Source organism: Rhipicephalus sanguineus, chromosome 6 (assembly GCF_013339695.2).
Source record: "Rhipicephalus sanguineus isolate Rsan-2018 chromosome 6, BIME_Rsan_1.4, whole genome shotgun sequence".
NCBI lineage: Eukaryota > Metazoa > Arthropoda > Arachnida > Ixodida > Ixodidae > Rhipicephalus > Rhipicephalus sanguineus.
In genome coordinates this window covers 137,504,875-137,527,700 of record NC_051181.1, presented here as the reverse complement: position 1 = coordinate 137,527,700, position 22,826 = coordinate 137,504,875, and the positions used below count along the sequence as shown (strand labels likewise).

Sequence of the window (22,826 nt, the reverse complement as noted above, 5' to 3'; positions counted from 1 at the left end):
TGAATATCACTTCTGTGTACTGTGCTGTTCATGAGCACTGTGCAGATGCTGCTGGCTTTTATCAACAGTGCTGCATTGCCCAGTGACAAGTGGCCAAGTGTCCATGTGCAGTGTGTTTGACACTGTGTTTTTCATAGCCTTAGTTGGTTCAGTGTGTCACAAGCTCGAGCTGTAAGCTTAATTCTCTCGTTGTCACCTTGTGCAGCCCGGGGAGCGGTCGAACAAATCCAAGGTGGGTTCCCGAAGCAGATCTGCAGACCCCAGCCTTGGCCGTGGCAGGCCTGTCATGGTACGTACCTTGCTTGTGTTCTGAATGAGTACTGTAGGTTCAACGTGTGTTGCATATAATACAGTGGAACCTCTTTCATTCAAACTTCAAAGGAACCGGCAATACATTGGACTATGGCCTTTGATTTGGGTCTGTCTAGAACACGGACTTTGAGAAAAAAAAATTTTGTTAGAAATATGAAAAAGTTTTGTTAGAAATAAGCATTGTGTAGTTCTGGAAGGCCGAACTTAGTGGAGTTCCACATTTGAGTGCATGTGACCCTGCGAGAACCAACCAGTCAGTATGAATTATCTGTAGATTCGAATTAAGAGGTCTCCCTGTACCATGCCATTTCCCGGAAATTTTATTACATGCTTTCTAGGCGTTGTTCGTATTGTACTTTTAGTGGTTAATTCCATGAGCACAAACGGGACATTTTCTTTGTGTGTGTGCAAGTGTGTGTATGGGGAGGGGGGGGGCAGGGGCTTTCAGCAAGTTTTCCTCTCTCTTTTTTGTTTTTTACTTTTACGCGAACTTAGTACACTTACATTTCTCCCAAGCCTGTACCTTTTGTTCAGAATTATAATCAGAAACACAAAAGCAGTGACAGCATGGCCTCAAGAATACATGACAACCCAGTCATGATTTTTGCGCATGTTTGAAGCAGTGAAAACCCTTGCATCGTGACATTTATAGACAAAGTTCTGGAGCTTAGCTGTGCAGTAACGCCAAAAGAGAAACAACACGCAGCATGAATTCTTAGAGGCATCGTTTATCAGAGTACTGTGTCAAGATCGTTGTCCAAAGTGGCAGATCCTGAGAAAGTGAAGAATGGATTCATCTGCCTTTTCAGAGAGAGAGAAGTCTCTTTATTAAAAACAGAAAGTTCGGCTTGCGTATATTTGCCTACTTGCTATTCTGCAAGGAGATGGTAGGAGGGGAGAAAAAGGCCCTAGAAGGAAGTTTGTCTCTTAAGCTGCACTCCACACTGCACTGCTTCTCTTTTATAAACATGTGCAGCTTGTAAGCTGTGTTCAAATACTTCGTGCTGTTTCTGCTTTTTTCTTAACGCGTCTTCGAATTCACAGCTTAGCTGAGCACTCTTTGATAACTTCTCTAACATCTTTCAGAAAAAGAAATCGTTTCTATTTGGTCTGCCACTGCTGCTGTCACAGGCTTTTTCCAGCCTAGTAAATGCTTTGCGATAAGTATAGTGATAATTTTGTGGACATGCCAAGCATGAATTTTCTTCATTCACAATGGAAAGTGAAATGTAAATCCTATCTAATTTTTCTCTCATCTTTTGTTCATATTCATTGTAGCTCACAATAACTATTATGAGTACAGTGAAACCTCGTTAATACGTACCTGCCGGGAACGCGGCATAACTACGCACTAAACGGTAGTACGCATTAAACACCAAGTACAAATTTGCATCTCCTAGCGTACGCCATTGCCGCCAGCAAATAAATAGAGTGCCACAGCAAATATTGCCTAAAGTATCCACCACAAAGCCTTTTCTTTCTTTTTGCCAAAGTGGTGAAAAGATCCTGGCACACTCGCACGACCGCCCGATAGCGCGTAGTGGCGACGCCGAGGAGCATTTCGAAACTATTGCAGGGTCCGGGATACGCGGTCAACGCAGTGACCGACATAGCGACAGAACGGACAGTGTCTGCTTTCCGCGGTATATGTGCGTGCGTCTAACTGCGATCTGCTACTAAACGAAAACTGACGCAGTTCCAGTGAAACGCGGTACGGCCGCGTGGCGCCGATCGTCTCCCGGCTAGTTGCGTGCAGCGCGTCGCCTACTCGGCTCACGCCGTCACACCGGGCCGCTTGCTGTGCCGCACGCGCGCATTTATCGTGGGAATGTTGTTCGTAACCACTTCGCTCCAGATCGTGCACAGATGCGGCGAGTAGCTTGTTCGGTTAACGCAGCGATGACGAGCTTCATGCAAGCGATGCGCACTCCGCGATGCTCTAGCGGACGGAGGCGCTTTGGGTGGTCGCCTAATAAAAGCGTGCAGTATGGTTACAACTGCGCTACGCTTGCTGTATCGTACACGTGCGTTTAGTGTGATAGCGTCAATGCAGCGAGGTTTCTCGGCGCCCGCGACCCGCAACGCTAACTACGCAACAGCGATCTGCTTTCGCTTCTACAAAGCGGTGCGCGCCTGATGACGGCTTAGTGGCGTTTGCTGTCGGGCTAGTTGGTACGTGGCTGAAGTTCTTCGTCCCTGCCCGAGCATTTGTGCCATTAATTCAACTTCAGCCTTGAAGACGGCCGCGCACAACGAAGCGGCAGCGATCGGCGGCCCAGCGCGTTCAGGTTGTCGCCCAATAAAAGCGTGCAGTAGGCTTAAAAAGTAGCGCTGCGCCGCACGCGTGCCCGAGCAGATAGCTGAAGATACTTATTGTGATAAGGTTGTCGGCGATAAGTCATGTCGGCGCATTCGTCGGTGGCCGCCACCTCGCCTTCGTTCTTTCCCGATGCTTACCCGCAAAGGCGTCGCCGCAATCGCGCGGAAGTCGGAATCGGGGATCGACTGATCTGCGCACTTCTCAAAAAGGCAGAAGACCTTTGGCGGCACATTCTGGCATCGGGAAGTTGAGCGGCGCAGTAAAATATTATGGCACAAAAAGTTATCGCGGTACGCAGAGTACGCACTAACCGGTAGGCATAGGGCGAACCACTACGGCTTAAGCGGTCAGCGAATGCATTGGGCTCTATGGGACTCGGTCGGGGATTCGTCGCAACTACGTTTTAACCGTTAGTACGTTTAAAGCGGGTACGTATTAACGAGGTTTGACTGTAACTTGAGTGCTGTGTGCATGAAGCATAATACCAGTGAATTTTGTGCTCACATTCTGTTATCCTTTTTTATTCTACTTTAATGAGTTTGTGTTCTTGTAACATGGCATAATCAGTAGACTTCTCCTTGAGCATCAGGCTGCAGTACATGTTACTAATTGGTCTTACTTTTCCCATGCATCTTAGAAATGATTGTCTCATACATATGCATCGCATAGCTGAGGTACTAGACAGCATGTACAAATATGACAAAGGCTCATTCAAAAAGTTACTGGTTTCTGAACAAGCATTGGTTTGGAGCTTTGCCTTTTCTTCAAACAGTCAGCATGTTGCTGGTGCTGCAATGAGTGCCTGATTGATTGATTGATTGATTGATTGATTGATTGATTGATTGATTGATTGATTGATTGATTGATTGATTGATTGATTGATTGATTGATTTGAGGCGAAAATGTTTGAGGCCCTGTGTAGTAGATTTGGGTGCATGTTAAAGAACCCCAGGTGGTCGAAATTTCCAGGAGCTCTCCACTACGGCGTCCCTCGTAATCATATCGTGGTTTTGGAAAGTTAAACCCCTACAAGTATTGATTGATTGATTGATTGATTGATTGATTGATTGATTGATTGATTGATTGATTGATTGATTCCATGACTTAAGCGCTATGTACTTAGGAATAACGTTATTGCCAGTCATGTCACACAGCAAGTGCTGTCAAACACATAGTCTGTCAGAGCAAGGAAAAGTCTGCTGTCACGGGTGTGCTTTTGCTGCGAGGAGTACACAATTTTTTTCTTACTACAAAGAGGGACAGTGTTTGTACCTCGATTGTAAATAAGCAGGAGCTTTCGCTCCCTTGCGTCACATTTTCAGAGCAAAGAAGAGTGTTGTGCGGAGGGCCCCATGAATGGGGGTTGTGATGGCGCCAGCCCAGAGGTAGGGGTGCGTTGTCATCTGCAGAACAACACAGCATGTGCATCATCAGGGTCCATGGGGGGAGGCTGGCTTTCTAACCGCTACTACTTGCTGCCTGCTTCTGAGTTGCCCGTTAAAGGCCCAGCTGAGACCTGCCTACCGTAGATAGCATAGCCAACTTGCTGCAGTCCACAACCTCACTAAGAAAGCAGTATTGAAAGGACATTTATCTGAGTGCATTGTTTACATAAAAAAGGCAGTTGAAAGTGACTTGTTACGACTGCTGGGTCAGTTTGTTGTATCTGCAGCGTTAGGGGCCATGCTACTCGGTGGCAGCGTTTGTTTTTAAGCCTTCACTGTCACTGCCATCTCAGCAGCAAATGTGTTAAAGTGAACCCAAACCGCCGAAAATTCATTTTTAGTTGTGTAAACATACCTTCAGTTCATTGCAGGGTCTTTTTTCATACTTTAAGGTGTTCTCTTATGTGAATTGTATATTTTTGACCAGCCGATCATTACATTCAATTGGACTGAAGTGTGCTGTGCTGTTATTTTCACTTAGAACTCAAGCGTTTGTTACAGTAAAAATTTGCTGTGTTCATGGTAGTGGCTAAGGCTTTGTAAATATGTAGCAAAAATGGCAGAGTTGAAGAACTCTGGCAGTATGAAGCTTGCTGCGTTAACTCAAGGTCATGATCTTGCCCCTCACTAACATGGCAGTTTCACTAACTTACCGGTGAGTGTCATCACCAGCATCATTGGTGTCGAGTCTAACATCAGCCATTCAGTGGATTGTCTTCGGTCTTTTGTTGGCTTTGCTTTTGCCTGGCTTGTGATAGAGGTGCTTGCAGCGGTAGTGAACGTGTTAAATGAAGAGCTCTTTACAATGTACCTGGGAAGCATGCTCCAGGATGTCTGCAAGCTTTAAAAGCATTGCAGTAAAAAGATGCTGCCGTAAAGAATCGACGCAGGCATTGTACTGCCAGCATAAATTGAAGCACAAACAAGAAAAAAATTACCACAATGCAATTTATGCTTCATTACGCTGGAAGATGATGTGCAGTCATCCTGTAACTCATTTGTAGTAGCATAGCTTGGTCTGATCATTTCGGAGCCTAAATTAAGGAACAGCTGCAAACACAGGTAAACCTGAAGATGTAGCATTAGACCTTAGTCACTTTTTTACTTGTTTGTGTTTGACTTTATGTTGATAGTATATGCTTAAGAGACGTTCTTAAAAAGCTTATTGTCCATAAACATTCAGCTTTGTCAGGGTATAGACTCATGGTGTTTGCAAATGGTGTTTTTATTAAGTACAAAAATTCTTGGCTTTATAGTTGTACTTATTTCAGGTTAATTTGTACTGCCAAATAGATCTTATATTGAAAGGAAGGTGTGGAGAGTATAGCTACATTGTTGTGAAGTAGAAATTGAAAACAATGCAGTGAGCAATGTGGGTGAAGATTGTAGCTCATACATTATAAATGGAGCGGAAGAGACTAGAGAACGCATGTAAACGGATGATATTCTTAGCTGATATTAGGGGCTGATCCACACTGGCGATTGGCAGAGGTCACTCGGCCAATTGTGTTTGGTAACCAAACTGGCTCATAGCGACCGATGTTCACACTGGCTAACATTGCGTGCCCTTCGTCACAACGAAATGCATCACGATCGGTGCCGCCATTCACGTCCGCACCCAGCGCTGTCGTCTCATAAAACAAGCAGACACTGTTTTCTTGTGTGCATTTTATTATCTCACAAGCTTTGCGACAAGAGTCGCACAACTGAAAAATGGAGCAGCGAGTGATTGACCGAAAGCAATTGCTTTTTGATAAACGCCATCGTGCTACAAACTTGGACAACATTGGTTGCACGATCCCTGTGAATTGCTAGTGTGAGCCTGAAGATGAAGAAATGGATTAACTGAAAGTGTCCCTCATGCATACAGGAAATCTAATCACTGGTCTTGTGGAGTAATATTTATTACCAGTGGAACATGGATGTCAGGGATTTAAGAAAGGAAACGTATGTTTACAAAGTTAATAGATTTGGAAGTCTAGCGAACACACAGGTTCTGATTACATGACGAAGCATCATTACAGCTTGAGGCCGCAAACTTGGAACAAGCTACGCTGATTTTGTCTTCATCCCTCTGCAAGTCTGTGTCTTGTATTTATAATTATTTAAACCTGCAGATGTTACAGGGGGTGGGTAAAGTTGATTTACTAATGGGCAGAACTGGGAAGGGGCTACATTACTTAGTGGGTTTAATACACTGATGGCAGTGAAGATTAACGTTGGGAACTTTGAATAATTGGCCTCCTAGTATGCATCCCTAAACTTGTGAATTGGTATCAGTGTATAACTTTGCAAGCAGATATGCGACCCAGCCAGATTTTGTTTAATGCCCATGTGTTCTTGCCACTGGCAGAGCCACGGTGATGAGGCTCCTTGTAAGACAAGCGAGTACAGGGCTGCCTTTGCCTGGCCACCCAAGCCTTCTCTGCCTCCGGCCACCAGGGATGTCGTCGGTACGTACCACGCCCTTAATTTCAGTATAACGTTACTTTGGAAAATTAATTATGGGGGAACAACCATCAAAAGAAGCAACATGAGTCATATTGGCTGTCTCAACTCTTTATTTTCTGCATTCACTCTTGTTTGGATGTAAGTTTGGCTTAGAGTGACAGAAAATTGTGCTAGTTGGTTGAGATTCATCACTAAAGTAGGTAAGTTGTGCACGCGCACATACAAGTTGCCTTTTTCTCTTAATTTGTGTTTCCATGCCTTACCTTCTGTCATGATAAATGTGGATGTTTATGTCAGATTTTTGTCATGAAAATGCAATGTGGTCATTAGTGCAGCTGGAAATGTAGATATTCAGTAACACTCGTCGAGCAAGAGAATCATCAAGTGAGTCAGGAAAATGAGAGCACTGCATGCTGAAAAAGAAATGTAAATAATCTGTTGAGATACATGATGCGAAGGCTTAGTCATGAATGAACAAGCTGCGTAAAGGGGTACTGACATGAAAATTTTCAGTTGCCGTTTTTTTGCGCCAAATGAAAGGCCAAGCCCTCAAGAGCTTAGAAAAGGTATTGCTAAGCGCGAGTGCACCCTGAAAAACTAATTACCGCATGTTTTGAAAAGCTAGTTTCGGTTCCTACTGTACCCTGACGTCACAACACGGTATGAGCTTCTCGTCACGTGCTCGCACAATATATGGTGATGTTTTCACGGCCGCTCGGCACCGTGGCTCCGTTGGTGACGCACAAGCGGCCATTTTGAATGTTTTAGTGACGCACATGTGGCCATCTTGGAAGTTTTGTGCCTGACGTCATCATAACTAGCCAGACTGCTGCGTGATGGCACCAAAATTAGTACTGTAGCCTGACGTCAAGCTAGTGTCGATGTCAGTAGGTGCGCCATGGAAAAATTGACTTTAATATCAAAATAAAATATCTTATCAGCATTTCCTGAGCTTCACACTTGCTCAGAGCCGTCTCTGCATACAGGAGATTTGTATGGCAGAGTAAACTTGCCTTCGAAAAGAGGTGTCAGTACCCCTTTAAGCATACGGTAACATGTTTAAACTTATACTGTGTCGATGTATGCAAACTTCCTTTGGGGTAGGTACGCTTTCAAGCGTTGTCAGCTGCTCAAGCAAAATCTCTGGGCAGACTTCATCATAACGGAATTGCTCTTTTTCCATATCCTTATTTAGACATTGAACTTTGGTGTAATGTTATAACTCGTAGTTTTCGTAAATGCAGATGGCCCACACCGAGCTGAGCCCATGGAGAGGTTGTTGCCTCGAGAGGACACCTCCCATGAAGTCAAGTAAGGCCTTTTACATTCATTTGAAGGGGTGGCTGTTGTATGGCAGAAACTGTGTCCCTGTGTGTGCTAGCGCGAATTCTCGTTCGCAAAGTTCTGCCAAGTTGGTCAATTCTATTACAGTTTGTCCTTTATAGTTTGTCCCTGTCACTTTGCTGACCATGTGTGGTCATCTCCCTCGCAGAAAAACAACCAAGAGGACAGAGTACAAGGCAAAGTTCAAGCCTTTCTCATCCTACATGTACATCGATGGCAGCTGGAAAAAGCCAAAGGCAATTGTGAGTGTACCAAACTCTCTGTTGGCATTTTTCTTTTTATTCATTTCTCATTGACTTTGATAATTAGTATTCACTTTTTCAACAATAGCTTTTGAGCGTTGTCTGTGTGAACAGAGTTATCAGCAATCAGGTGCAGTTGTCGGTAGACTTTGGTCATTTCCGTTCTCTTTTCATCATTGAAAATATAATTGAAGGTGCGTCGTGCACAACTTTGTTTGCCTGTCATCAATTGTGCGCTCTAGATCCCTTTTACGAAAAATGCAATACCAACTAGTCCACTTCATTCTATTGGCTGGCAAACAAACTAAGGCTGTTTAGTCGCCACGTCCCATAAGAAATGTGGAGTGTATCTCAACTTGTACATCTTAACAAGTGCAAGGCAACAATCACAGAAGGAAGACACATGTAAACAGGACAGATGCTAGTCCTGTTGCTTTGCATTTGTTAATATGTACAAGTTCAGTTACCACCAACTAGCCCAATTTCTACGTTGCTTCTGAAGTGTGTCAGTCACACAAAAGCTTACATTTAGAGCAAGTTGTGTGCTGTTTCCTGCATTCCTATACACGGACACCTCCACGTTTTCCTGGTTACTTCTTTCAGATGTCAGATGCTCCGCCCGTGGTGGACCCGAACCAGTGGTACACGGAGGTGGTGGAGCGGCTGCACATGGCCGACGAATACCGCAGCCGGTCACGTGCCGGTGCGCTACAGACGGCGGGGCCAACCGCGTCGCACAGGACGACCACACTGTGGGCCAAACTGGACTCCAGCACAAGCCTCGCTGCCTTGGCTCTCGCACACACACCAAGGCACGTTTCCCTCATTTACGATCGTTGCCGTTGCGGTCACCAACCTAACCAACCTACATGGCAAGGGCTTCACTCAGAACTGTTAACACACCAACCCATCAGAACGACAAAGATGACCAAGCTGTTGAAGGCTCACTGTTTGAAGGGCATGGTTGCAGCAACAGAAAGGGCGAGACAAATCCATATTGGCATAAAGATTGCACAGATGTGCAAAGGTGGAAAAGAGGGAATGTATGAGCTACTCTCCAAGAAAGGTTGTGGTAGCCTATTGATCATATTGTCTGTTCTCCAACATGTGCATTTTTAAGCTATGAACAACATGTTTTCAACATGAATCAACACATCTGCAAATTTTAAGGTGGATTTCTTTGTATCCCTTGTATTAAAAATCGTCGCTTGCCGAACTCCAATTCACGTTCTTGAAATTTCTACTCGCATGTCTGCTTACATTTTATCTCTACCTCGCTATCTTTGTCTCCCAAAGGTTACATCTACGATAATTTAGCACATGGTGGAAGGCATTACATGGGATCTAAATTTTGCAATATTGTAGGCTAGCCTCTGCAAAGACACCTTCCCGGGAACGACCGGCTCCAGCTTCTATCCATCGATCTCAGTCTGCTAAGAGGAGAGAGAAGACAGATGCTGAGTAAGTGCCAATTATGCCATTTGTGTCAGTCCATTTACATCTTGGAAATATGCCATTCTGCAATGCACATTATTATTATTAAACTTGCTTGATCGTTCAGTAGACTATTGTGTCCCTTTCTTCAAAACTACCCAAGTGCTCTTTTCTATGTCCTTTCTGTAACTGTGTGCTTTGAGTATATATGCTAATAATGAATACGAACTATATAAACACACTAAATTCAATCCTATAATAATCAATATTGAGTGCTGTCTTCAACTTTCACCTAGTAAACACGGTGGTTTTGATCAGATGTGTGTCTTTCATAACACTGAATCGGCACATTTTATGTATCGTTTGTCTGCCTGTTTGAAGCTTCATGCCCTGTTTGGGCAGCAGCTGTTTTGTCCGATCAGAAAAAAAAAAAGTTGTTTAATCTATCGTCCTGTCTAAGTAAGTTTGTGCTTGACACATACGCTTTATTGCATGGTGTTTGGTAAAAGGCAGGGGCATCGCTTATAGGTTGATACCCCCTGTTGCCTAGAAAGTAAAAAAAAAAAAACAAGCACAGATATAGCCCCCTCAGGCACGAATTATGATGCACTATCTGCAAACCCTTCAAATTCGCATGGAATAATTCTAAGGTACTCAGTATTATATTCCAAGAAAGAAAATGAAGGAATGTATTGTTTTGTGTGAGTTTCAGTAATTAATGTTGATTAGCATGTGATTAAATATCTAATTATTCTGAATTCAGTCAGCTTTAATCATTGCATAAAAAGTAGGGGTGTGCGAATATTCGAAATTTCGAATATTTTTCGAATAGTGTTTGCTATTCGATTCGATTCGCACTGAAATTTTACTATTCGAACTATTCGAACTTCCCAAAGACAAATGCAGTACATGTCCGGTTGAAAGTGACCCCTTCAGATTTTCAATATGCTTCACCTCATTACACTCTCGTATTGCGGCAAAGCTGCCTTTCAAGCTCCGTTACGGTCGAACTTAGCCAAGAGAGAGTCAACGTCCGTTTGGAAGTGGTCCCTGGATTTTCAATATGCTTCACCTCATCACACTCCCGTATTGCGGTAAAGCTGCCTTTCAAGCTCCGCTACGGTCGCAAATGTATTAACTCAAGAAAACGCTGGTTCCAATATGAAGATGAAAGATGTGGCAGAGTTGGGGGCTCAATTAATGCTGTTTTGGACCTGAAATTTGGGCAGGAAGTCCGAAAAAAAGGACACAGAAGCTTTTTAGTATCCAAAATTTCAGATGTTCTTATATATCTACGTCTACGAGGCAGATTTGGAACTCCAGACTTGAAGGGAGCACACCCTTGTCTGCCACATCAGTTGGCCTTCCACAGAAGTTGAAAGAGGAGGAGAGGCCGAGGAAATGGCATCTGTGCCTATCAAGTGTAAAGTGTTGTCGGCAACACTTTGGTTGCACCAAATCATGTACATAAATACAATTCGGCCTCTACATTTCCTCATTCTTGATAAGAAAGACAACTATGAAATATGACCCCACCAGCGCTTCATCAACCTAGCGAAAAGAAACACTTTCATGTTGCTATCTCACAAGAACATACTTAGGGATTCTCTGCAACTTTTTCTGTAATTTCACTTCGAATTATTCGAAAAATGTTTGAGAAATATTCGAAAATTATTCGAAATTATTCGATTCGACTCGCACTCAATCTTTATTATTCGAATTCGCTTCGCACCCAAAATTTTGCTATTCGCACAGCTCTAATAAAAAGAATCAAATATTAGGCCCAAAATGCATTTTTTCTTTTTATCCATTTGTTTCGAGCAAAGCAAAAAAAAAACTCTTGACATTGGTCCTGGAACGCGGCACGTCGAACGATTGTTAAACATGGTAGTGTCTATATCAAAGAGATCCTCTGCAGTGATACGCAGCACAATGAAGTTAAATGACGGCTAGTTGTCCACTCAGGAAGCCTGCACGGATGTGCACACTGCGTTTCAAGCCATCTGAAGAAACACGCGGTGCGTGACGCACTTCCGAAGTTGATGCATACAGTTGTACACACCGCCGTTGAAGGGGATAGAACAGCGGGGAACAGAACCACTGCTCAGTTTGTAGCTAATGACCAATAACTTTTAAGCGAACAACCACACAAGGACAGAAAGGAACATATAAGACACATGAGCGCTATGTAGCGCCCATGTGTCTTTAGTGGTTATGTTTTATCAACACGCCCAAGCTGCCACAATTGTAGCTAATCTTCTTTATCGGTAAACACCACACCAACACCACATCACCTAGCTACCAAGATAATGCATTGAGTGCCCTGTGTATTGGAAGAAATAAAGAACTGTTGTTTCATATGTCTATGTGTGTTTGTGTATTGTGCGTCGTACCAAGTACAAATGGCTTTCCTGTTCAGGGCTGGCCGCACCACCGATACTACCGAGAAGAAAAGCCCCACGAAAGCAGTGTCTCCAGTCAAGGCCGAAGGTGTGTTTTAAGAACAGCAAGCTTGCCTGTTTTCGTTTCTGTGACCTTATTGGAAGCATTGCGATTACATTTTGTGAATATCACAGCCTGCCTGTTGTCTGTGTCATTCATCTTCATTTTACTTCACTTTAAATTGTGTGTCCTCTCGCTTGATAAGTTTGTTGAACCACGTTTTCCGATGACTTATTCGTTCCTTTTTTTAAAAATTACTTCAGGTTGTCATTTTCCTCAGTCATGCCATGCCACCTATCAGCCCGCCCGATTCATCTTGGATTACTACTGAAATCAGTTTTGCAGTCTTACTAGCGTAATATTTTTTTTTCACATAAACATTTACTTTTTTTACTTCTTGTGTCTTAGCTGCAATGTCCATAACTTCGTATTATAGCAGCAGCCAGATAAGTCTGTGCCTTACTTATTTCTTTTCTCACTGTTTTGCGCCGTTTTGCATTTGTTATCATCTTATGTGTCAGCAGGTAATCAACGCAAGGCTTCTCCGGCAGCCAAGACTGCAGCTCGGCAAAAACAGACATCACCAAAAACACCAGGTGCGAAGCGTTGAAATTATAAAGGGTTCCTACAGTGATGCTTACACTAATATCAACTTAGCAATAGTTGATGAGTGCTGCATTTTATTGGAATATGTGCCGTGTGCATTGGAATATCAGCCATTCAGCACACAGTCATAGTGTACAGGCTGTGCACTGCGGATCCCATTAATGCCTTTTATAAATTTGGGCGATAATATAAGAATGCTTGAGAAAAACAGGCCATGAAGGTGTAATAACAAGAAGCTAAGAAATGAACAGGGTGTTTTGAAACCAGATATTATGTTCTTTGTGATGTTGCATTGTCAAGAAATTTAATTTCAGTACATTTAGTGCACACATCATGCTCCTTTCTAGACAAATGTTATGGATGATTGCATCATAACAGTATGCTTAATCTGCAATTGATGAAACAAAAGTTTCTGAACTGCTCAGCTTACAATACTTTTCAGCTAAACGGAGTCGGTCATAACGGGAGTTCATTGTAGCACAGATTAAAATTCCATCTTCTGTGTGTTTTATGCTATGCTAAAAAGGCAAAAACAGGTGTGTTGCATTTTTTCTTGCACTCAGTAACTTTTTATCATTATGCACCAACTAAGCCCCCAGGAAGTCCTTTATCTTAAGGCTGTTTTTTTTTTCTCAAGGGTATTTTTAAGGGTGAAACTTGGTGTAAAAACATGTTGTCGAAGCTTTTATTTAATTGGGATTTGAAAGAACTGTAATATCACTTTTAGCAATAGTTACGTGTAGAGCTGTGGTTTGAAGTGCAATGCTTAAGGGGAAACACTGGTCCGAAAATTTTTTTTTTTTAATTTTCAGTATTTTCAGCTGAAATTTTAATACAATATGTATTTTTACAGCTGAAAACAAATATGCAATTAGTTTTTTGCTATCACTTTTAGATTTTTAAATATTCACTTTTACATAAACTTGCATTCTGCCCAGCCATTTAACATCTTCCTCATAAAATATTATTACAAATTTGACATGACAGCATTATCTGAAGGCCAGGGAGTGCAACAAAACCATAATTTTATTTTTAGCTTCATTGATACCAGAGTTATGGCCTTAACAAGTATACTCATCAGAAATCTGAAACTGTTGCCTAACTTTGTTGCTAATTAAATCCCTGTTCTAAATAAAAATATCACATTTTTTTGGTTTTGTTGCACTAATCAATGTATAAGCTTTCAAATGCTGCAAGAATTATCAAAATCCGACCGCTACATCAAAAGATACTGTGGGCAATGGCTTAGGGTGTGATGAAAAATGTTGTTTTGAGAAAACGACAAAAGAAGTTTAGGAACATGCTGAGCATTTATATTCAACAAGAAAAGGTGTGAATCTGTGTATTAACCATGTTAGAAGCCACCAGGAATGTAGTCATCATCATTCTCCTTGGTGCGCTTTCTTTTCATGGCATGCTTGAAGTTTTCAGCATGCTCATGCTTCCTCTCTGATGCCACTAGTCGGCGACTGTCCTTTTCTGAGCATCTTTCAGCGGCCACAACACTCTGCTGCAGGTGCAGCTCTTTCAATATGGCGGCATCTGCTCTCCCTTTGCCAGCGTTGAACCTTGCGACGGCTTAGGCCACAGCAGCTTCAACAGTGAAAAGGGACGCGTGTTTGTTCTTGGACACGAGCGACCAGATGACGGAGTGCAGGCTCTCGTTTGGGTTCTGCGTTTTGCCTCGCTGACAACGCTCCAGCAATTTCTTGTCAGAGAGGCGCGTGTAAACAGGCCGCAAGGCATCAACCACATACTCCGGCAGGTTGTAGCGATGCTTTGGAGAAGTCTCCTGCTTGGCAACAGCCCTGTTGTACTTGCACCATGACTCTTCACCAGTTGGGCAATGAGAGTGCTGAGGGCTTGCATCAGTAGATGCTACGTGATAAAAGGTTGCCCAGACAGCATTATGCGTGGCCTCTATGTTTCCTTGGTTACTTTGTAAAGCCCATCCATAATATGAAGTGAGCTTCGTGACCAGCTCGCCTGTCAATTTGCCCTTGCCGCCAAGGCTTGGCTTTCCTTCGGCTCTTTGTTTTTGCAGGAGGTTTCGAAGAGCTGTACCCACGCGCTTATGCACATGGTTGACACAGTCCTCTTTTTCTATTGGCACGAAGCCATATACCTGTGCCTCCTGCAGACTGTTGAAGGCCCGGCTGTCTCCATCACACAACATGGTTGTGTAGCGGAGCCCATGTCTCTCCAATGAGCGGCCAAATAAAATTTGTGCTGCTTCCACCTCCATTTGTCCTGGCTTACTGGAGGTATTCTTTTGGCAAGTGTGGCCAGCTAGCCACTCAGCATACCTTGGGTTGTCCTCCTTCGGCCCTAGCTGGCAGCCCAAACAGAAGTTTGACAGGACGACGAAGTCGAGCACATAACCCGTGAATAGTTCAATCACGGTCCCTACACAAATATGGGATGAGTGGCCCCTGGTCAGCCAAGTCCCATCAAAGGAAACGGCGATGTTACCAGGATTTCCAAAGTTAAGTTCGGAATACACCGTTTTCACGGTGCTCGCGCAGTTCCTTAATAACGTACGCGGCAGCCTTCCGCGCGGCAGGGTTCATTTTCAATTTCACATAATCCTGGTATGTCTTGGTGTGTAGGCCTCTCCGTGAAATATTTAGGGCGGAAAAAATATCATTGAGCGCGGTTTGTCCGTTTCCTGTGCTCATTGCCGCGCGAACCGCGAGCACGTTAATTTCAAAAGGGCCGTGCGCTGTGTCCCCCCCTGCTCTCGGCGAGCTCCATACGGTCTTCAGTTTGCCGCACTCGTCACATGTGAGAACAAGTTTCGCGGTGATGCCATATTCGCGGTCTTCCTTGGAGATTCTGCCAGGCCCGCCACACACACCGCACTTCATACACTGAAGAAGTTCGTTCACCAACTCTAAGCTAACGACGGTGAACGGCGTACCTGACGTTGCGGCTCCATCCAAGTCTCGGAAAAAAGACCGCTTGCGTTGTGTGGCAGACTTCGATGAAAGGTCTTGCAGAACATCACTCGCACGACACTCGAGGGCCACTTTTTGAGCGTCGGAAACCAGGGGAGTGTCGACGCGCACAGCTCTCGTGTGATCATGGGACGCGGCTATCGCGTCCGCGATCGCGGGTGCCACGGCGGTGGTAGCGCTGGCACAGCCTGCTTCTTCCGAGTTCTCGGTGGCAGAAGGTCTCACTGGTGATAAGGTGCGGGCTCTCGAACGCCGTTTCCGCCGTTTTCCGAACGCATGAGCACTCCGGAACTTCCGATGACCGCCTGCTATTGCACCGAAATCACAGCCGTTGTTAGGCCTCTACGCAAAATGGCGGCTTGCACGCCGCTGTCTAGCAGACGAATCCCTTCGCGTCCAATAGGAAACCAGGAACTGCCCCACGTGACAAAAACACACCAATGATGTGCGAGTATTTGGTTTTTCTTTATGCGTGATAGCTGCGTTGTTACTAGACGAAAAACGTTCTTCTGCTAGGAACAGATAATAGAAAAATGCGTCTTTAAAATGAGACCAAAATGGCCGCACTACTTGGCGCGGTTCTCGCGCGCTGCGGCGTTGAATACGACCGTTTTTGAGGTGGTTTCGGAAGCGAAAATGGTCATCAAACTGACTTTGCGGCCCAAAAACTCGACAAATACGCATTACAGGGCTATAGTATTTTAGGAGCAGCTTCCTTAGAACTTAATGATTATGAAAAAAAATACTTCAAAAAATCGGTTTTTCAGAAAATTTTCGGCCTCCCATACCCGTGTCTCCCCTTAAGAGAATTTGTATTCATTTTGACATGCAGCAAAGCATGATGAAGATGGAGCAAAGACAACTGTTTCGTCACGAGCCAGAGCTGCTTCATCACCACCGCAAAGGCGCACGCCATTGGCCGAGGCTGACAAGAAAGATGATAAGAAGACAGGCAAGTACTGCGGGCACAAAGAATGACAGCTTATCTCGCAGATAAAGGCAGCCAGAACCTTTAAGTCATTTGACAAAAACAGTTTGGTTTATACTTCAGCTGGCAATATGTGTTCTTTTAGCCACCTTCTCAAAATTGGTTTCGAGAAAGTCGCGTTCAAGGCAGGTCCAAATAAGTTGGTTACATAATAGAACTTTTTGTTGGGCTAGTTGGTACATGCTTACTGAAAAACCAAAAAGACGCGTACCATCAAGGAAAAAAGTAAGGACAGGACAGAAAGGACGCCCTTTCTGTCCTGTCCTTACTTTTTTCCTTGATGGTACGCGTCTTTTTGGTTTTTCAGTAAGTTGGTTACAAATTCTTTTTAAATAAAACTCATTTCATTTATTTTCAGATTAATGCAATCACCTTCTAATATGCTCCATATTAAATACAATGAACTGGTCCCACCTTTTCTTCCACTGCTGGAAACTCCCGTGGAAGTTCTCTTCTGCTAATCACTTCATTTTCAATTGGTCGTCACATCCTCAAAATGCCACACTCGGACCAATTTTCTCTTTGAAAACGAAGAAAAAATCTAAAAGTTCAAGGGATAGGCAAGGTCCTCTGGCAGTGATGGAATTGTGTGCTGAAAACTCACACACTTCAATGCGGAATGTGTAGGGGCATTATTGATGTGCAGAATCCAGCAACTCCTTTCAACAAATTCGGCAACAGATGGTGCATACGATCTCACATAAATTTCAGAACCTAGTAGTCAACAAGCCAACATAACAAGTCTTTTGTACATCTTTTGTTCAATTTTATGTGCATTTTTCATGGCCATGGCTCATTTTTATTACAATTCTTTGCCTCCTAATCTTTGCTCTCTGTCTTCAGCTTGAGGTTGTATCCGTGAACAAGCTTCGTCGACGACTCTTTGCTAGAAGTCATCGCTGTTTTCTGCAGGTTTCCCGTCAACATAGCATTCTTTTCGTTGCAACCTTTTCCCAGCAGTGGCACCATCTTAGTTCAAACCACGGTGGTAGAATAGGTTAGGTGTACCGACGCGCAGCCTCCCCGCTGAACACGGAGACGCGCTTCGCATTTTTTCCGACAGGCTGCGCTGGGTGTATCGAGGCTTCAGGTCAACCGCTTCAACATGGACCGCGTCGCTTACAAAGCTGCATTTGCGACAACTCTTCAGTTGCTGGCCGTTCGTTTTTTATCAGGGTAACCGCACGTATTACTCTGATTTGAAAGTAAATGAACAACATCAATAAAATTCAGTGGCGGCAACCAACACACAGAAACACATAGGAAATATAGCTTCTGCGAACAGCGATAATGAGTTTACAGGTGAACACAAATTTCAAAAATATTTTATCTGGTGCAAAAATAAGGCCACCGTGGCAAATTGGGTGAGGCCGCCGTGACGAACTGGGTTAATAATATCTGGTGTTTTACGTCCCAAAACCATGATATGATTATGAGAGACGCCGTAGTGGAGGGCTCCGGAAATTTCGACCATCTGGTATTCTTTAACGTGCACTGACATCGCACAGTACACAGGCCTCTACCATTTCGCCTCCACTGAAATGAGACCGCCACGGCCGGGATGGAACCAGCGACCTTCGGGTCATCAGCCGAACACCTTAGCCACTGATCTACCGTGGCGGACCCGGACTAGGTTAGTCAAAAAGAAAGAGGTATTCCCTGAAAAAGAAAGCGGCGGCGAGGGGGGGGGGGGGGTGACGTTTTAATGAATGATGGTTGTCGGAAGCAAGCAACACATCTGACAATGGCAGGTTAGAAATTCCTCTCAAGGGTTGTCGTTGTGCATGCACCATATCGGATGGATTCAAGCAGGCATCTTTGCAATGTTTACATGTGCTGGCTGGCGTGTGGTAATGAAGGTTAACGTCCGTTTAACGACCGATCCATCCTGACTCACCATGTGCCATTCTGATTGTGCCTCCCGTTATTCGTCACAGACATGCTGTTTGTTGCAGTAGCAGAAGTAGAACTTTGTGCCCTGCTCTGGGTGCACAAACGTGAAATGATCGTGCTCGTTCCCTTTCCACGTCCTAACCATTTGCTTTCCAGTTTCTTCTTTCGGGAATGACAGGAATTGAGAGTGATACCATATTCCATGACGTCACTGTCTGACCAGTTAAACTAACACGCCAAACCAGACGAGGCCCCATTCATGCACATACGTTTGCCACTCGAAACGCCTGCCACCCAAATGCTAGCCTATTTGAAATAGCTTATCCTTGTTCATCGTGTCCTTATTTACACAACTTATATTGTCCAGGTGGGCAAGAAGCACTTTGTGCCAACTCGGGCTACAAATCGTGCACGAGAAAGTTTCCCTTTTCGCTGCTCCGAAGGATAGTGTTTTCTCGTTTTACAACCACCAACTCTCTTGAGTACCATTCTACATTCTTTCGTATCATTTAGCCACACCATACAATACTCGAGCTAAAGCAGCTTTTTCATGCAAAAGTATGTAAAATTCGTAGATCGTGCCAATATTGTGATAAAATTCTTGGCGCACCATAATGTATATATCTTGCAGTCTATTTATTTTGAATATATCAAAGAGCGGCTTCGTAGCCATCGGCCACAAGCTGTCGCCCGCTTTATTGCATTCTCTTTCAATGCTGTATTTTCCGACGTGGAAGCGGCACATCACGTGCTAGTGTACGCCCCGAAGGACCTAAATAGAGTTATTCTATTCCATTATATTAAAGCATTCGTGTTCTCGCAAATGTTTACGGAATTTGCAAATAAGCAGTTCGTAGTAAAAGTACCTTTGCTGTCGTAGTAAAAGATTCTCTAGGGTCACTTGATCTCATATGCGAAATGCCCCTTACGCATGATACCTGCTCTTTATATGTTGCTGACCGCAAATACATCAATTAATCTTTCGAGGGCAAATGAAGAGTGATTTCAACACGCGTCACGCAACTGCAGATTTACTTTTGCAGACAAAATGCAGGCACGATCGCCAAGGCCACGGTGTTGCCGAGGCCAAAGGTGGTGTTTATGAGCTTCAAGCCGCATGCCGAACCGTCATGCATAAAACACTACTAAGTCTTTATATTTCACTTATGTGATGTTACAATACCACACAATCCTCACAGGGCCTTGCGATATCGCTAAACACGCTAAAACACCGAATGTTAGAAGCGCCAGGTTTGCACTGGGTATAGCCAGGCGGCCACCGTCCCGCGCGCGCCTCCTTTCGGCAAGAAAGGGAAAGAGGTTCCCGATTTCTCCTCATTCCAACGCGCCGTCGCTCCATCTAAACTATTCTAACACCGTGGTTCAAACCTTTCTCACCTCCAAATTTTAAGCCGAAATTCAGTGAACAGGTGACTTCCTTACAAACGGATTGCTTTTTCACTTGTATAAGTGTCATTCAATGGTCTGAGCACAGGAGAATGCACACAAGCAGTGTATTCATAATCGCATGAGGTGGAAGTTCATCTTAGTTTTGCATCGGGGTTTCTCCATTGAGTTTTCTACTACTACTACATCCAGTGGAAAGAGCAAGAAAAACACCACTGCATCCTCTGCAACTTTCATGCTGACCTACTGCACAAATTTTTGTGAGAAACCTCATACATAATGTGAGGAATGTTTTAGGTTTGCCTAATACAGACTAATGGTAATTGATTATCAGTGCATGAGAACTGTGACATCATCGAGTGATGAAGAATTTGCAGTTCATTCCATATTAGAAGAGGGTTTTACATCAGAAAAGCCATGGCAGTACCCTTGAAATACTAAATGTATGAATTGCTTCTTTAGGGACTTCAAGACCTCGGCGTCCACTGCAAGAGAGTGCAGCACCCCCTGCTGCGAAACCCCGGGCTGTGGTCCGGCCAGCGTCGGCCGCCGTCAATGAGCAAGACGGCAAGATATGGCTCAAGCCTCAGGGCAAGCCGGAGGACGAGGGAGCGGCTGGCAAGGAGCAGGACGGGATAGGTACAACCTCTAAAAACAAGATCTTATGGGGCAAGCAATTGTCATAAGTTCTCCTTTGCATTCTTTCTTAAAGACTGTTACCATTTAACTACCAGTTACCTGCTATCGATGGTGTCGTACGACTTGCTGAGGCAATGCATCTTGCCTCTTGATGACTGTGGTATTAATTTTTCATTGATCACTCGCTGATGTAGCTCCTCTTATATTTTAGGCCAGTGCTCTTCAATTTTTCTTTTTGAACTTCCGCTGCAGTATCCACAACCTTGACTTTTCCTTGGATGCCTTGAAGTTTTAGCTTGTTGGTATAGCATGTACAGGGCAATGTAATGTGAAGATGATATGGACACTTTGTTTCTTCTATTTATTATTATTATTTTATTTTATTTTATTTTTTGAGAGTCTCATGTGAGACATCTGCCACTAAAAATTTCAGAACTCAGTGGCAATGAGACGGCATGTCATCTTTGTAAATGTGTTTATATTCAGTCTTGATAAATGCATGCTACTAAGGGACCACCGGTACAAAAAGCGATGTTGCGGTTCTCATCACCAAAGATAAGATGCGGTGATGCCCATGTTTGGTGGTATTGCAGGCAAGGCAGAGGATGCTGGCGGTGGCGAGGAAGGTGTGCTGGTGCCCCCGGCAACGACACCGGCCGAGAGTGTGGAGGCAGCCACTCCCGGGTCTGGCTCGGAGCGCAAGTCGGATGCAGTGCGCCCCAGCAGCCTGCCGCCCATGAATGGCTCCAGTGCCAGCTCTTCGGCCCTGGCTTCAGCCGACATGGCCAGTATGTAGTATAGCATTAGCTTGCTCTATTGCAGTAAGAATGAACACAGTGGCATGCATGTGTGCGTGGTGTGTGCGTGGTGTATGCGCGCGCACATGCACTTTCCACCCTGGCCAGCTGCAGCCTGCTTCAGGTGGTAATAGAGAATGCACTAAAGGTGTCCTATGAACAGTCGGCATCAAAAGTTTAGAGACCACTAGTTTGGAGAAAGATTTTGAATTTCTCAGCAATTGTGAATGTATTCGGGCGAACTGCACATTACATGTTCGTGCGTTTTCAAACCGGCCGGAAATATAAGTTCTAGGCTGCCAGCAGAAACAGTAGAAATATTCAGCTTTTTCTTGTGTTTCGTGGTCTCTTAGACTTCGGACGCTGCGCTGGAGCTTTTGAGCAAGTTTCAAACAATGCTCATGGAGTCGCGACAGCAGCAACGCAAGCAAATGCAAATTACTGATTACTTTTAATTTTGATTGCGTTAACTCTGCCATGTAAATAAACGTGTTTTGGAGCCTAAATAGCATCACATATTTCGACATTAAGGCTGAATGCATGTTGGTGCTTGTTTCTCGCGTATCACTGAACAGTAAATTAATTCTGTTCGCTGTTACAGCTCCATGAACTTAATTTACAAAATCACCTTCCACAAACGTGTAGTAGCGCTTAATTCGCGATGACGAGTCCGGAGGCGGCTTCTTTGGTTCTGCCCACGCTATGTGGCGCAATGTCAGTTCATTCTAGCGCCCGCCCGCTAATTCAAACTCTGCTTAATTCGAACAATTTTATAGTTCCGTTCGAGTTTGAAATAATGAGCTTTTACTGTATTATGCTATGGGCATGGCGACACTGCCTGGAGAACATATAGAGTTTTAGTGTGTCCGGTATTCCAGTATGCGCAGTGGGTTTTGCTTAATGTTGGGTAGTCGGATGATAGTAGTGACATCGTGTGAAGCTTCATCTAACCGCAAAATATACAGTTTTTTTGTGTGTGTTTGAAAAGTGTTCTTGCTGTAAAAGCTTTTAGAAGAGCTATGCATTCACAATTGAGTCATTGCCAAAAATTGTGCCAGAAGTGGAGGATACACTCAGTTATTGAAGCAACAGTTATGTGTTGGCTTTGTTGATCTCTGCACTGCAGGCACTGCAGGATAGTGCCACCGATACGTCCGCTCACATTCACACTTCTGGTAGACCGGTAATGATGCAGACGCTAAAAAGTTTGCTGGCAAACTAACACTCGTCATCGTTTTCGCCTATGAAAGTGAGGCTAACACTGGTGACTTCTGAATGACTTTTTTTCAGGCCCATCGCCACTGCCAGAACCTCAATCTGGGCCTGTGCCGTTGACTACAGTCAAGTCACCAGAGGAGGTGACCGGGGTGAAGTCACCCGACCCAGAAACTTGGACGGTTCCTCTGGATACTGGCCGGGGCCTCGAGTGGACTGATGGCCAATCACCAGCTGGTAAGGATGACCGCAGTTGCTTGGGATCTTGTGGTTATCGTGGAGATTTTCATGCTGTCTTCAAGTTGTCATCTGTCATTACCGCAAGAAGTCAGCA

The 22,826-nt window shown here is 44.2% G+C and overlaps 1 protein-coding gene across 1 annotated transcript in view; it reads left to right on the top strand.

Annotated features, from left to right (window-relative positions):
* Positions 1 to 22,826, top strand: part of LOC119396510 (neurofilament heavy polypeptide) — an 84,638-nt gene that overhangs the window by 48,057 nt on the left and 13,755 nt on the right. The window contains exons 4-16 of the mRNA XM_049416604.1: positions 206 to 289; positions 3,955 to 4,017; positions 6,431 to 6,530; positions 7,773 to 7,839; positions 8,021 to 8,114; positions 8,718 to 8,926; positions 9,480 to 9,575; positions 11,968 to 12,038; positions 12,512 to 12,586; positions 16,386 to 16,505; positions 20,289 to 20,480; positions 21,074 to 21,268; positions 22,568 to 22,729. Coding sequence (XP_049272561.1) covers positions 206 to 289; positions 3,955 to 4,017; positions 6,431 to 6,530; positions 7,773 to 7,839; positions 8,021 to 8,114; positions 8,718 to 8,926; positions 9,480 to 9,575; positions 11,968 to 12,038; positions 12,512 to 12,586; positions 16,386 to 16,505; positions 20,289 to 20,480; positions 21,074 to 21,268; positions 22,568 to 22,729 — 1,528 coding nt within the window. The remainder of the gene's footprint in view (positions 1 to 205; positions 290 to 3,954; positions 4,018 to 6,430; positions 6,531 to 7,772; positions 7,840 to 8,020; positions 8,115 to 8,717; positions 8,927 to 9,479; positions 9,576 to 11,967; positions 12,039 to 12,511; positions 12,587 to 16,385; positions 16,506 to 20,288; positions 20,481 to 21,073; positions 21,269 to 22,567; positions 22,730 to 22,826) is intronic.